General features: G+C 59.3%; 1 protein-coding gene across 1 annotated transcript in view; it reads right to left on the bottom strand.

Moving 5' to 3' along the window:
* Positions 1-6,992: 6,992 nt before the first annotated feature.
* OPLAH (5-oxoprolinase, ATP-hydrolysing) overlaps positions 6,993-13,137 on the bottom strand; it is a 70,972-nt gene continuing 64,827 nt past the window's right edge. Inside the window, 2 exon segments of the mRNA XM_068177919.1 lie at positions 6,993-7,289; positions 8,548-8,645. Coding sequence (XP_068034020.1) covers positions 7,059-7,289; positions 8,548-8,645 — 329 coding nt within the window. The 3' untranslated portion in view covers positions 6,993-7,058.

Raw genomic sequence — 13,137 nt, 5'->3', positions numbered from 1 at the left:
GACACAGCACTGGTCAGTGCCCTGGACACAGTGCTGGTCACTGCTCTGACCCCGGTGTGACCCTGGGGTGACCACAGCTCTGGACACAGCACCAGACACTGCTCTGGACACAGCACTGGTCACTGCACTGGACACAGTGATGGTCACTCCTGTGACCCCGGTGTGACCCTGGGGTGACCACAGCTCTGGACACAGCCCTGCTCACTGCTCTGGACACTGCTCAGGACACAGCACCGGACACTGCTCAGGATACAGCCCTCATCACTGCACCGGTCACTGCTCTGGACACAGCTCTGGACACAGCACCGGTCACTGCACCGGTCACTGCACCGGTCACTGCACTGGTCACTGCTCTGGACACTGCACTGGACACAGCACCGGTCAGTGCTCTGGACACAGTGCTGGTCACTGCACCGGTCACTGCACCGGGCACTGCTCTGACCCCGGCCGTGGGGTCCCGGCCGTGTCCCCACCCGCGTCACTGACCAGGGGTGACCCTGGGGACGATCAATGGCGGCATTGATCCGGGATCGGGGCAGCATTGATCCACTATTGATCCGCTATTGATCCGGTATCAGGGCAGGATCGGGGCAGCATTGATCCGCTATTGATCCGCTATTGATCCGCTATTGATCCGCTATTGATCCGGTATCAGGGCAGCATTGATCCGGTATTGATCCGCTATTGATCCGGTATCAGGGCAGCATTGATCCGCTATTGATCCGCTATTGATCCGGTATCAGGGCAGCATTGATCCGCTATTGATCCGCTATTGATCCGGTATCGGGGCAGGATCGGGGCAGCATTGATCCACTATTGATCCGCTATTGATCCGGTATCGGGGCAGGATCGGGGCAGCATTGATCCGCTATTGATCCGCTATTGATCCGGTATCGGGGCAGGATCGGGGCAGCATTGATCCGCTATTGATCCGCTATTGATCCGGTATCGGGGCAGGATCGGGGCAGCATTGATCCGCTATTGATCCGCTATTGATCCGGTATCGGGGCAGGATCGGGGCAGCATTGATCCGCTATTGATCCGCTATTGATCCGGTATCAGGGCAGGATTGGGACAGTATTGATCCGGTATTGGTGCAGTATTGACCCAGTATTGGTGCAGTATTGATCCACTATTGGTGCAGCATTGATCCGGTATCGGGGCAAGATCGGGGCAGCATTGATTCGCTATTGATCCGCTATTGATCCACTATTGATCCGGTATCGGGGCAGGATCGGGGCAGCATTGATTCGCTATTGATCCGCTATTGATCCGGTATCGGGGCAGGATTGGGGCAGCATTGATCCGCTATTGATCCGCTATTGATCCGGTATCGGGGCAGGATTGGGGCAGCATTGATCCGCTATTGATCCGCTATTGATCCGCTATCGGGGCAGGATCGGGGCATCATTGATCCACTATTGATCCAGTATTGGTGCAGTATTGATCCGCTATTGGTGCAGCATTGATCTGGTATCAGGGCAGGATTGATCCTCTGTTGGTCCAGTATTGGGGCAGGATTGGTGAAGTATTGATCCAGCATTGATCCGCTCTCGGGGCAGGATCAGTTCTGTATCAATGCAGGCATTGATCCAGCATTGATCCAATGTCAGCCCAGGATGAGTCCAGCATTGATCCGGTATTGGTGCAGTATTGATCCAGCATTGATCTGGTATTGGGGCAGGATTGGTTCTGTATCGATGCAGGCATTGATCCAGCTTTGATCAGTCCAGGATAGGTCCAGCATTGATCCAGTATCAATCCAGCATTGATCTGTCATCGGTTCAGAAAGGATCCATCATTGATTATCTGGCATCGATCCGGCATCGATGCAGTATTGATCCATCACCAGACCAGCATCAGTCCAGTATTGATCTGATATCGATCAGGCATTGATCCAGCATTGATCCAGCACTGATCCCGCATTGATCCATCTTCATTCCAGCACTGATCCCGCATTGATCCAGCATTGATCCAGCACTGATCCCGCATTGATCCATCTTCATTCCAGCACTGATCAGGCATTGATCCAGCATTGATCCAGCACTGATCCCGCATTGATCCAGCATTGATCCAGCACGGATCCCGCATTGATCCATCTTCATTCCAGCACTGATCCCGCATTGATCCAGCACGGATCCCGCACTGATCCCGCATTGATCCATCTTCATTCCAGCACTGATCAGGCATTGATCCAGCACGGATCCCGCACTGATCCCGCATTGATCCATCTTCATTCCAGCACTGATCCGGCATTGATCCAGCATTGATCCAGCACTGATCCCGCATTGATCCATCTTCATTCCAGCACTGATCCGGCATTGATCCAGCATGGATCCAGCACTGATCCAGCATTGATCCAGCACGGATCCCGCATTGATCCATCTTCATTCCAGCACTGATCCCGCATTGATCCAGCATTGATCCAGCACGGATCCCGCATTGATCCATCTTCATTCCAGCACTGATCAGGCATTGATCCAGCATTGATCCAGCACGGATCCCGCATTGATCCATCTTCATTCCAGCACTGATCCCGCATTGATCCATCTTCATTCCAGCACTGATCAGGCATTGATCCAGCATTGATCCAGCACGGATCCCGCATTGATCCATCTTCATTCCAGCACTGATCCGGCATTGATCCAGCATTGATCCAGCATTGAGCCAGCATTGATCTGGCATTGATCCAGCATTGATCCGGCATTGATCCAGCATTGATCCAGCACTGATCCCGCATTGATCCATCTTCATTCCAGCACTGATCCCGCACTGATCCCGCATTGATCCCGCATTGATCCAGCATTGATCCAGCACGGATCCCGCATTGATCCAGCTTTATTCCGGCATCCGTGTGCCATCGATCTGACATCCCAAGACCAGCATTGATCCAGCATTGATTGGGCATTAATCCAGCATCAATCCAGCATGGATTGGGCATTGATCCGGCACTGATCCAGCATTGATCCAGCATTGATCCAGCACTGATCAGGCATTGATCCAGCACTGATCCAGCACTGATCCCGCATTGATCCATCTTCATTCCAGCACTGATCAGGCATTGATCCAGCACTGATCCAGCACTGATCCCGCATTGATCCATCTTCATTCCAGCACTGATCCCGCATTGATCCAGCACTGATCCAGCACTGATCCCGCATTGATCCATCTTCATTCCAGCACTGATCCCGCATTGATCCAGCATTGATCCAGCACTGATCCCGCATTGATCCATCTTCATTCCAGCACTGATCAGGCATTGATCCAGCATTGATCCAGCACGGATCCCGCATTGATCCAGCATTGGTCCAGCACTGATCCCGCATTGATCCAGCATTGATCCAGCACTGATCCCGCATTGATCCATCTTCATTCCAGCACTGATCAGGCATTGATCCAGCATGGATCCAGCACTGATCAGGCATTGATCCGGCACTGATCCCGCATTGATCCATCTTCATTCCAGCACTGATCAGGCATTGATCCAGCATTGATCCAGCACTGATCCCGCATTGATCCATCTTCATTCCAGCACTGATCCCGCACTGATCCCGCATTGATCCAGCATTGATCCAGCACGGATCCCGCATTGATCCAGCTTTATTCCGGCATCCGTGTGCCATTGATCTGACATCCCAAGACCAGCATTGATCCAGCATTGATTGGGCATTAATCCAGCATCAATCCAGCATGGATTGGGCATTGATCCGGCACTGATCCAGCATTGATCCGGCATTGGCTCAGTATTGATCCGGCATTGATCCGGCATTGGCTCAGTATCAATCCAGCATTAAATCAGCATTGACCCAGCACTGGCACAGTATCGATCCATCATTGGCTCAGCATCAGTCCAGCATTGGCCATCATTGATCCACTGTTGATCTGGTATTGATCCGTCATTGATCTGGCATTGATCTCGTATTGATCCAGCATCAGTCTGGTATTGGTCCAGTATTGATCCACTGTTGATCCAGCACTGATCCATCAGTCTGGAATTGATCCATTGTTCATCTGGTATGGATCCAGTATTGATCTGGCACTGACCCAGCATTGATCTGGCATTGATCCAGCATTGATCCAGCATTGATCCGGCATTGATCCGGTATTGATCTGGCATTAATCCAGCATTGATCCAGTATTGATCTGACACTGACCCAGCATTGATCTGGTATTGATCTGGCATTGATCCAGCATTGATCTGGTATTGATCCAGCATTGAGCCAGCATTGATCTGGCATTGATCCAGCATTGATCCGGCATTGATCCAGCATTGATCCGGCATTGATCCGGTATTGATCTGGCATTAATCCAGCATTGATCCAGTATTGATCTGACACTGACCCAGCATTGATCCGGCATTGATCTGGCATTGATCCAGCATTGATCTGGTATTGATCCAGCATTGACCCAGCATTGATCTGGTATTGATCTGGCATTAATCCAGCATTGATCCGGCATTGATCCGGTATTGAACTGGCATTAATCCAGCATTGATCCAGTATTGATCTGACACTGACCCAGCATTGATCTGGTTTTGATCTGGCATTAATCCAGCATTGATCTGGTATTGATCCAGCATTGATCCAGCATTGATCTGGCCTCCATCCACTATTGATCCAGCCTCTCTCCGGTGGGGCTGGCACAGCCCCCATGGCACAGGGGTTTCCCCCCCATTCCCAGAGTTTGGGGTCGATATCCCCCCACCCCGGATTTGTAGGGCAGAGCCCTGGGGGGCTCCGTGGGGCTGGGGGGAGGTCCCTGGGGGGTCCCTGTTTTCCCCAAGACACCAGACAGGAGTTGGGGGGTGCAGGAAGCTTTATTGGAGGCTGGGGGGGAACTGGGGGGAGGCCCCCAAAGCGGGGAGCTGGGCCCCCCCCATGGAGGGGCTGAGCTGGGGGGGGGCTGCCCCATGGAGGGGTGGGGGCTGCCTTACAGAATGTGCGTATCTAGAGGGGGGGCTGCCCCACCAGGACACCGGGGAGGGGGCTGCCCCATAGGCTGTGCGTATCTAAAGGGGAGGCTGCCCCATAGCAGGGTCAGGAGCTGCCCTATAGGAGGGATGGGGGCTGCCCCAGAGCAGGATCGGGGGCTGCCCCATAGCAGGTGCATATTTGAGATGGGGGGGCTGCCCCATAGCGGAGTTAGGGGGATGCCCTATGGACTGTGCCTATCTAAAGGGGGGGCTGCCCCACAGCAGGGTCGGGGCTGCCCCATAGCAGGTGCATATTTGAGATGGGGGGCTGCCCCATAGCGGAGTTAGGGGGATGCCCTATGGACTGTGCCTATCTAAAGGGGGGGCTGCCCCACAGCAGGGTCAGGGCTGCCCCATAGCAGGTGCATATTTGAGATGGGGGGCTGCCCCATAGCGGAGTTAGGGGGATGCCCTATGGACTGTGCCTATCTAAAGCGGGGGCTGCCCCATAACAGGGTCAGGAGCTCCCCCATAGCGGACTCTGGGGCTGCCCCATAGGGTCAAGAGCTGCCCCACAGCAGGGATGGGGGCCGCCCCATAGCAGGGTCAGGGGCTGCCCCATAGGAGGTGCATAGATGGGATCAGGGGCTGCCCCATAGCAGAGTTAGGGGGGTGCCCTATGGATTGTGCGTATCTAAAGGGGGGGCTGCCCCATAGGAGGTGCCCTATAGGAAGTGCATAGATGGGATGGGGGCTGCCCCATAGACTGCATAGCTGGCATGGGTGGGGCTGCCCCATAGCAGGCATGGGGGCTGCCCCATAGGAGGTGCATAGATGGGATAGGGGCAGCCCTATAGTGGAGTTAGGGGGCTGCTCCATAGCAGGGTCAGGAGCTGCCCCATAGCAGGGATGGGGGCTGCCCCACAGCAGGGTCAGGGGCTGCCCCATAGCAGGGTCAGGAGCTGCCCCATAGCAGGGATGGGGGCTGCCCCACAGCAGGGTCAGGGGCTGCCCCATAGCAGGGTCAGGAGCTGCCCCATAGCAGGGATGGGGGCTGCCCCACAGCAGGGTCAGGGGCTGCCCCATAGGAGGTGCATAGATGGGATCAGGGGCTGCCCCACAACAGGGATGGGGGCTGCCCCATAGCAGGGTCAGGAGCTGCCCCATAGCAGAGTCAGGGGCTGCCCCACAGGAGGTGCAGAGATGGGATGGGGGGCAGCCCCGTAGTGGAGTTAGGGGGCTATCCCATAGCAGGGATGGGGGCTGCCCCATAGAGGGGGTGCATGGCTGGAGTGGGTGGGGGGCTGCCCCATAGGGGAGTTAGGGGGCTGCCCTATGGACTGTGCGTATCTAAAGGGGAGGCTGCCCCATAGCAGGGATGGGGGCTGCCCCATAGAGGGGGTGCATGGCTGGAGTGGGTGGGGGGCTGCCCCATAGTGGAGTTAAGGGGCTGCCCTATGGACTGTGCGTGTCTAGAGGGTCAGTTACCCCACAGAGGGGTTTGGGAGGGGCTGCCCCATAGCAGCGTTAGGGGGCTGCCCCATAGCAGGGTTGGGGGGCTGCCCTATGGACTGTGCTTCTCTAGCAATGGGGGGCTGCCCCATCGGGGACACAGCTGGAGTTGGGGGGCTGGCCCATGGTGGGGTCAGGGGCTGCCCCACAGCGGGGTTTGGGGCTGCCCCATAGCGGGGTTTGGGGCTACCCCATAGCTGGCTCAGGGGCTGCCCCACAGTGGGCTTGGGGCTGCCCCACAGCGGGTTTGGGACTGCTCCATAGCAGATTTGGGGCTGCCCCACAGCAGATTTGGGGCTGCCCCACAGCGGCTTTGGGGCTGCCCCACAGCGGGGTCTGGGGCTGCCCCACAGCGGGGTTTGGGGCTGCCCCACAGCAGGTCTGGGGCTGCCCCATAGCAGGTTTGGGGCTGCCCCATAGCGGGATTTGGGGCTGCCCCACAGCGGGATTTGGGGCTGCCCCACAGTGGGGTTTGGGAGTGCCCCATAGCAACTCTGGGGCTGTCCCATAGCAGGTTTGGGGCTGCCCCACAGCGGGGTCTGGGGCTGCCCCACAGTGGGGTCTGGGGCTGCCCCACAGCAGGTCTGGGGCTGCCCCACAGCGGGGTCTGGGGCTGCCCCACAGCGGGTGTGGGTCACACGGCCTCCTGCGCCTGCCGGAACTCGAAGACGCTGCCGCGCTCCAGGAAGGTTTGCGGGCTCGGGGGGCTCGGGGGGCTCGGGGGGTTCCGGGGGTTTTGGGGGTTCAGGGAGTTCTGGGGGGCCCAGAGGTCCTGGGGGTCCGGGGGGTCCTGGGGGTCGCCCCCGGCCCCGTCCTCGGGGGGGCCGAAGCCGCCCCCACCCGGGGTCAGCAGGCGGAAAATGTCCTGTGGGGAGAGAGGGGTTTGGGGTCGGGGGTTTGGGGTCGGGGGTTTGGGGTCGGGGGTTTGGGGTTTTTGGGGTTGTTTTGGGGGTGATTTTGGGGAGGGTTTGGGGTTGTTTTGGGGGCGGTTTTGGGGTGATTTGGGGTGGTTTTGGGGTGGGTTTGGGGCGGTTTTTGGGGGGACTTTGGGGTGGTTTTGGGAGTGGTTTTGGGGGCGGGTTTTGGGGTGATTTTGGGGTTGTTTTGGGGTGGGTTTGGGGAGGTTTTTGGGGTGATTTTGTGATGGTTTTTGGGGCGGGTTTGGGGAGGTTTTTGGGGTGATTTTGGGGTGGTTTTTGCGGTGGTTTTTTGAGGCGGTTTTGGGGGTGATTTTGGTATGATTTTGGGGTGATTTTCGGGCGGGATTGGGGTGGGTTTGGGGCGGGTTTTGGCGTGATTTTGGGGTGGGTTTTGGGGTTGTTTTGGGGTGGTTTTTGGGGTGATTTTGGGGCGGTTTTTGGCGTGATTTGGGGGTGGTTTTTGGGGTGATTCTGGGGTTGTTTCAGCGTGGTTTTTGGGTTGGGTTTGGGGTGGGTTTGGGGTTGTTTTGGAGCAGTGTTTGGGGTGGGTTTGGGGGTGATTTTGGGGTTGTTTTGGGGTGGGTTTGGGACGGGTTTTGGGGTGGTTTTGGGGTTGTTTTGGGGTGGGTTTGGGGCGGTTTTTGGGGTGGTTTTGGGGTGGTTTTTGGGGTTGTTTTGGGGTGGGTTTGGGACGGGTTTTGGGGTGATTTTGGGTTTGTTTTGGGGTGGGTTTGGGGCGGTTTTTGGGGTGGTTTTGGGGTGGTTTTTGGGGTTGTTTTGGGGTGGGTTTGGGACGGGTTTTGGGGTGATTTTGGGGTTGTTTTGGGGTGGGTTTGGGTCGGGTTTTGGGGTGGTTTTTGGGGTGGTTTTTGGGGTTTTTGGCTCACCCCTGGCTCCACGCACACCGAGCTCTTGCCCCCCAGGTTGATGGGGTTTGGGGTGATTTTGGGGTGGTTTTTGGCGTGATTTTGGGGTGGTTTTTGGGGTGATTCTGGGGTTGTTTCAGTATGGTTTTTGGGTGGTTTTGGGGTGGGTTTTGGAGTGGGTTTGGGGTTGTTTTGGGGTGGGTTTGGGGCGGTTTTTGGGGTTACTTTGGGGTAGTTTTTGGAGCGGTTTTTGGGGCGGTTTTGGGGGCGGGTTTTGGGGTGATTTGGGGGTTGTTTTGGGGTGGTTTTGGGGTGGTTTTTGGGGTTTTTGGCTCACCCCCGGCTCCACGCACACCGAGCTCTTGCCCCCCAGGTTGATGACTCTCCCGTCCCGCCGCAGCAGCAGATTCAGCCCCGGGGCCCCCGGGAGCCCCCCTGGAGGAGAGGGGGGCGGTCAGGGGGGTCGGGGGGCTTGGGGGAACCCCCGAGGGGAGGGGGCGTCAAGGGGGTCGGGGGGTGCCGGGGGGAACTGAAGGGGGGGGATTCTGGGGGGGATCTGGGGGTCCCTTGGGGAGGATTCTGGGGGGTCTTGGGGGCGAGGCTGAGAAATTGAGGGGGTCCCAGGGGATTTGGGGGGGTTATGGGGGATTGGGAGGGTCCCAGGGGATTCTGGGGGGATCTGGGGGGTCTCACCTGCTATGCCATAGGGCTGGGGGGCTCAGGGGGATTCTGGGGGGATTTTGGGGGGGATTTTGGGGGAATTTTGAGGGGATTTTGGGGGTCTCACCCGCCATTGCCGTGGGGCCGGGTGGTTCAGGGGGATTTAGAGGATTCTGGGGGGGATTCTGGGGGGATTTTGGGGGGATTCTGGGGAGATTTTGGGGGGATTCTGGGGGGATTTTGAGGGGATTCTGGGGGTCTCACCCGCCATGCCGTAGGGCCGGGTGGCTCAGGGGGATTTAGGGGATTTAGGGGGGATTCTGGGGGGATTTTGGGGCAATTTTGGGGGCATTTTGGGGGTCTCACCCGCCATGGCCGTAAGGCCGGGTGGCTCAGGGGGATTTTGGGGGGATTTTGAGGGGATTTTGAGGGGATTTTGGGGGGATTTTGGGGGTCTCACCCGCCACGCCGTAGGGCTGGGCGGCTCAGGGGGATTTAGGGGATTTTGGGGGGATTTTGGGGGGATTTTGGGGGTCTCACCCGCCATGCCGTAGGGCTGGGCGGCTCAGGGGGATTTAGGGGATTTTGGGGGGATTCTGGGGGGATTTTGGGGCAATTTTGGGGGGATTTTGGGGGTCTCACCCGCCATGCCGTAGGGCCGGGTGGCTCAGGGGGATTTAGGGGGGATTTAGGGGGGATTCTGGGGGATTTTGGGGCAATTCTGGGGGATTCGGGGGGTCTCACCCGCCCACGCCCATAGGGCCGAGTGGCTCAGAGGGATTTAGGGGATTTAGGGGGGATTTAGGGGGGATTTTGAGGGGATTTTGGGGGGATTTTGGGGGTCTCACCCGCCACGCTGTAAGGCCGGGTGGCTCAGGGGGATTTAGGGGATTTTGGGGGGATTTTGGGGGTCTCACCCGCCATGCCGTAGGGCCGGGTGGCTCAGGGGGATTTAGGGGATTTGGGGGGGATTTTTGGGGGGATTTTGGGGGGATTTTGGGGCAATTTTGGGGGGATTTTGGGGGTCTCACCCGCCATGCCGTAAGGCCGGGTGGCTCAGGGGGATTTAGGGGATTTAGGGGGGATTTAGGGGGGATTCTGGGGGGATTTTGGGGCAATTCTGGGGGGATTCGGGGGCTCTCACCCGCCACGCCATAGGGCCGAGTGGCTCAGAGGGATTTAGGGGATTTAGGGGGGATTTAGGGGGGATTTTGAGGGGATTCTGGGGGGATTTTGGGGGTCTCACCCGCCATGCCGTAAGGCCGGGTGGCTCAGAGGGATTTAGGGGATTCTGGGGGGATTTTGAGGGGATTTTGGGGGGATTTTGGGGGTCTCACCCGCCATGCCGTAGGGCCGGGTGGCTCAGGGGATTTAGGGGATTTAGGGGGGATTCTGGGGGGATTTTGGGGCAATTTTGGGGGCATTTTGGGGGTCTCACCCGCCATGCCGTAAGGCCGGGTGGCTCAGGGGGATTTTGGGGCAATTTTGAGGGGATTTTGGGGGGATTTTGGGGGTCTCACCCACCACGCCGTAGGGCTGGGCGGCTCAGGGGGATTTAGGGGATTTTGGGGCAATTTTGGGGGGCATTTTGGGGGTCTCACCCCGCCATGCCGTAGGGCCGGGTGGCTCAGGGGGATTTAGGGGATTTTGGGGGGATTCTGGGGGGATTCTCGGGGCATTTTGGGGGGATTTTTGGGGGTCTCACCCGCCACGCCGTAGGGCCGGTGGCTCAGGGGGATTTAGGGGATTTAGGGGATTCTGGGGGGATTTTGAGGGGATTTAGGGGATTTTGGGGGGATTTTGGGGGATTTGGGGGGAATTTTGAGGGGATTCTGGGGGGATTTAGGGGGGATTTAGGGGGAATTTTGAGGGGATTTTGGGGGGCATTTTGGGGGTCTCACCCGCCACGCTGTAAGGCCGGATGGCTCAGGGGGATTTAGGGGATTCTGGGGGGATTCTGGGGGCATTTTGGGGGAATTTTGAGGGGATTTTGGGGGGATTTTGGGGGTCTCACCCGCCATGCCGTAGGGCCGGGTGGCTCAGGGGGATTTAGGGGATTTTGGGGGGATTCTGGGGGGATTTTGGGGCAATTTTGGGGGGATTTTGGGGGTCTCACCCGCCATGCCGTAGGGCCGGGTGGCTCAGGGGGATTTAGGGGATTTTGGGGGGATTCTGGGGGGATTTTGGGGGGATTTTGGGGGTCTCACCCGCCATGCCATAGGGCCGGGTGGCTCAGGAAGATTTAGGGGATTTAGGGGGGATTTAGGGGGGATTTTGAGGGGATTTTGGGGGTATTTTGAGGGGATTTTGGGGAATTTTGAGGGGATTTTGGGGGGATTTTGGGGGTCTCACCCGCCACACTGTAGGGCCGGGTGGCTCAGGGGGATTTAGGAGATTTTGGGGGGATTTAGGGGGGATTCTGGGGGGATTTTGGGGGGATTCTGGGGGGATTTTGGGGGTCTCACCCGCCATGCCGTAGGGCCGGGTGGCTCAGGGGGATTTAGGGGATTTTGGGGGGATTCTGGGGGGATTTTGGGGGGATTTTGAGGGGATTTTGGGGGGATTTTGGGGGGGATTCTGGGGGGATTCTGGGGGGATTTTGAGGGGATTTAGGGGATTCTGGGGGGATTCTGGGGGGATTTTGGGGCAATTTTGGGGGCATTTTGGGGGTCTCACCCGCCATGCCGTAGGGCCAGGTGGCTCAGGATTCTGGGGGGATTCTGGGGGGGATTTTGGGGGTCTCACCCGCCATGCCGTAGGGCCGGGTGGCTCAGGGGGATTTAGGGGATTTAGGGGGGATTCTGGGGGGATTCTCGGGGCATTTTGGGGGGATTTTTGGGGGTCTCACCCGCCATGCCGTAGGGCCGGGTGGCGCGGCGCTCGCTCAGCACCGAGAGCTCGGAGCGCGCCCGGAACTGCAGCTCCCGGACCACCCCGTCCCCCCCCCCGGTGCCGCCCCGCGCCCCCCGAGCCCGCCCGCAGCTCGAAGCGCCGCAGCACCCACCGGGTACCTGGGGGGAGAAAACGGGGGTCAGGACCCCCCAAAAATCCCACCCGAGACCCCCAAACCCCCCACAGCATCACCGGTACCTGGGGGGAGAAAACGGGGGTCAGGACCCCCCGAAATCCCACCCGAGACCCCCAAACCCCCCCACAGCACCACCGGGTACCTGGGGGGAGAAAACGGGGGTCAGGACCCCCCAAAATCCCACCCGAGACCCCCAAACCCCCCACAGCATCACCGGGTACCTGGGGGGAGAAAACGGGGGTCAGGACCCCCCGAAATCCCACCCGAGACCCCCAAACCCCCCACAGCACCACCGGGTACCTGGGGGGAGAAAACGGGGGTCAGGACCCCCCAAAATCCCACCCGAGACCCCCAAACCCCCCACAGCACCACCGGGTACCTGGGGGGAGAAAACGGGGGTCAGGAGCCCCCAAAATCCACCCGAGACCCCCCGGGACCCCCCACAAGAACCAGCGGGTACCTGGGGGGGAGGGGGATATGGGGGGCCAAGAAGGGCACCCCAAAAACCCACAGCAGTCACCGAGAGACCCCCAAAAACCCCCGGAGACCCCTCCTCCAGGAGCCCCTCGGCCCCCCCCCCAGGACGCCCCGGGACCCCCAGACCCCCCAGGACCCCCCCTAAACGCCCCCAGACCCACCGGAGCTCGAGGATCTCGGGGTCGGTGATGCGGGTGTTGGTCACGGATCCTCCCCCAGACCCCAGGACCCCCCGGACCCCCCCAAACGCCCCCAGACCCACCGGAGCTCGAGGATCTCGGGGTCGGTGATGCGGGTGTTGGTCCACGGACCCCCCAGGACCCCCCAGACCCCCCGGACCCCCCAGGACCGCCAGGACCCCCCCAAACGCCCCAGACCCACCGGAGCTCGAGGATCTCGTGTCGGTGATGCGGGTGTTGGTCACGGACCCCCGGGACACCCGGACCCCCCGGACCCTCCAGACCCCCAGGACCCCCCCAGGGCCCCCAGACCCACCGGAGCTCGAGGATCTCGGGGTCGGTGATGCGGGTGTTGGTCACGGACCCCCGGGACCACCCGGACCCCCCGGACCCTCCAGGACCCCCCAGGAACCCCCCCAGGGCCCCAGACCCACCGGAGCTCGAGGATCTCGGGGTCGGTGATGCGGGTGTTGGTCACGGACCCCCCAGACCCCCCAGGACCCCCCCAAACGCCCCCAGACCCACCGGAGCTCGAGGATCTCGGTGTCGGTGATGCGGGTGTTGGTCACGGACCCCCGGGACC

Source organism: Anomalospiza imberbis, chromosome 1, assembly GCF_031753505.1.
Source record: "Anomalospiza imberbis isolate Cuckoo-Finch-1a 21T00152 chromosome 1, ASM3175350v1, whole genome shotgun sequence".
Taxonomy (NCBI): Eukaryota; Metazoa; Chordata; class Aves; order Passeriformes; family Viduidae; genus Anomalospiza; species Anomalospiza imberbis.
This window is presented reverse-complemented; position numbering and strand designations above follow the sequence as displayed.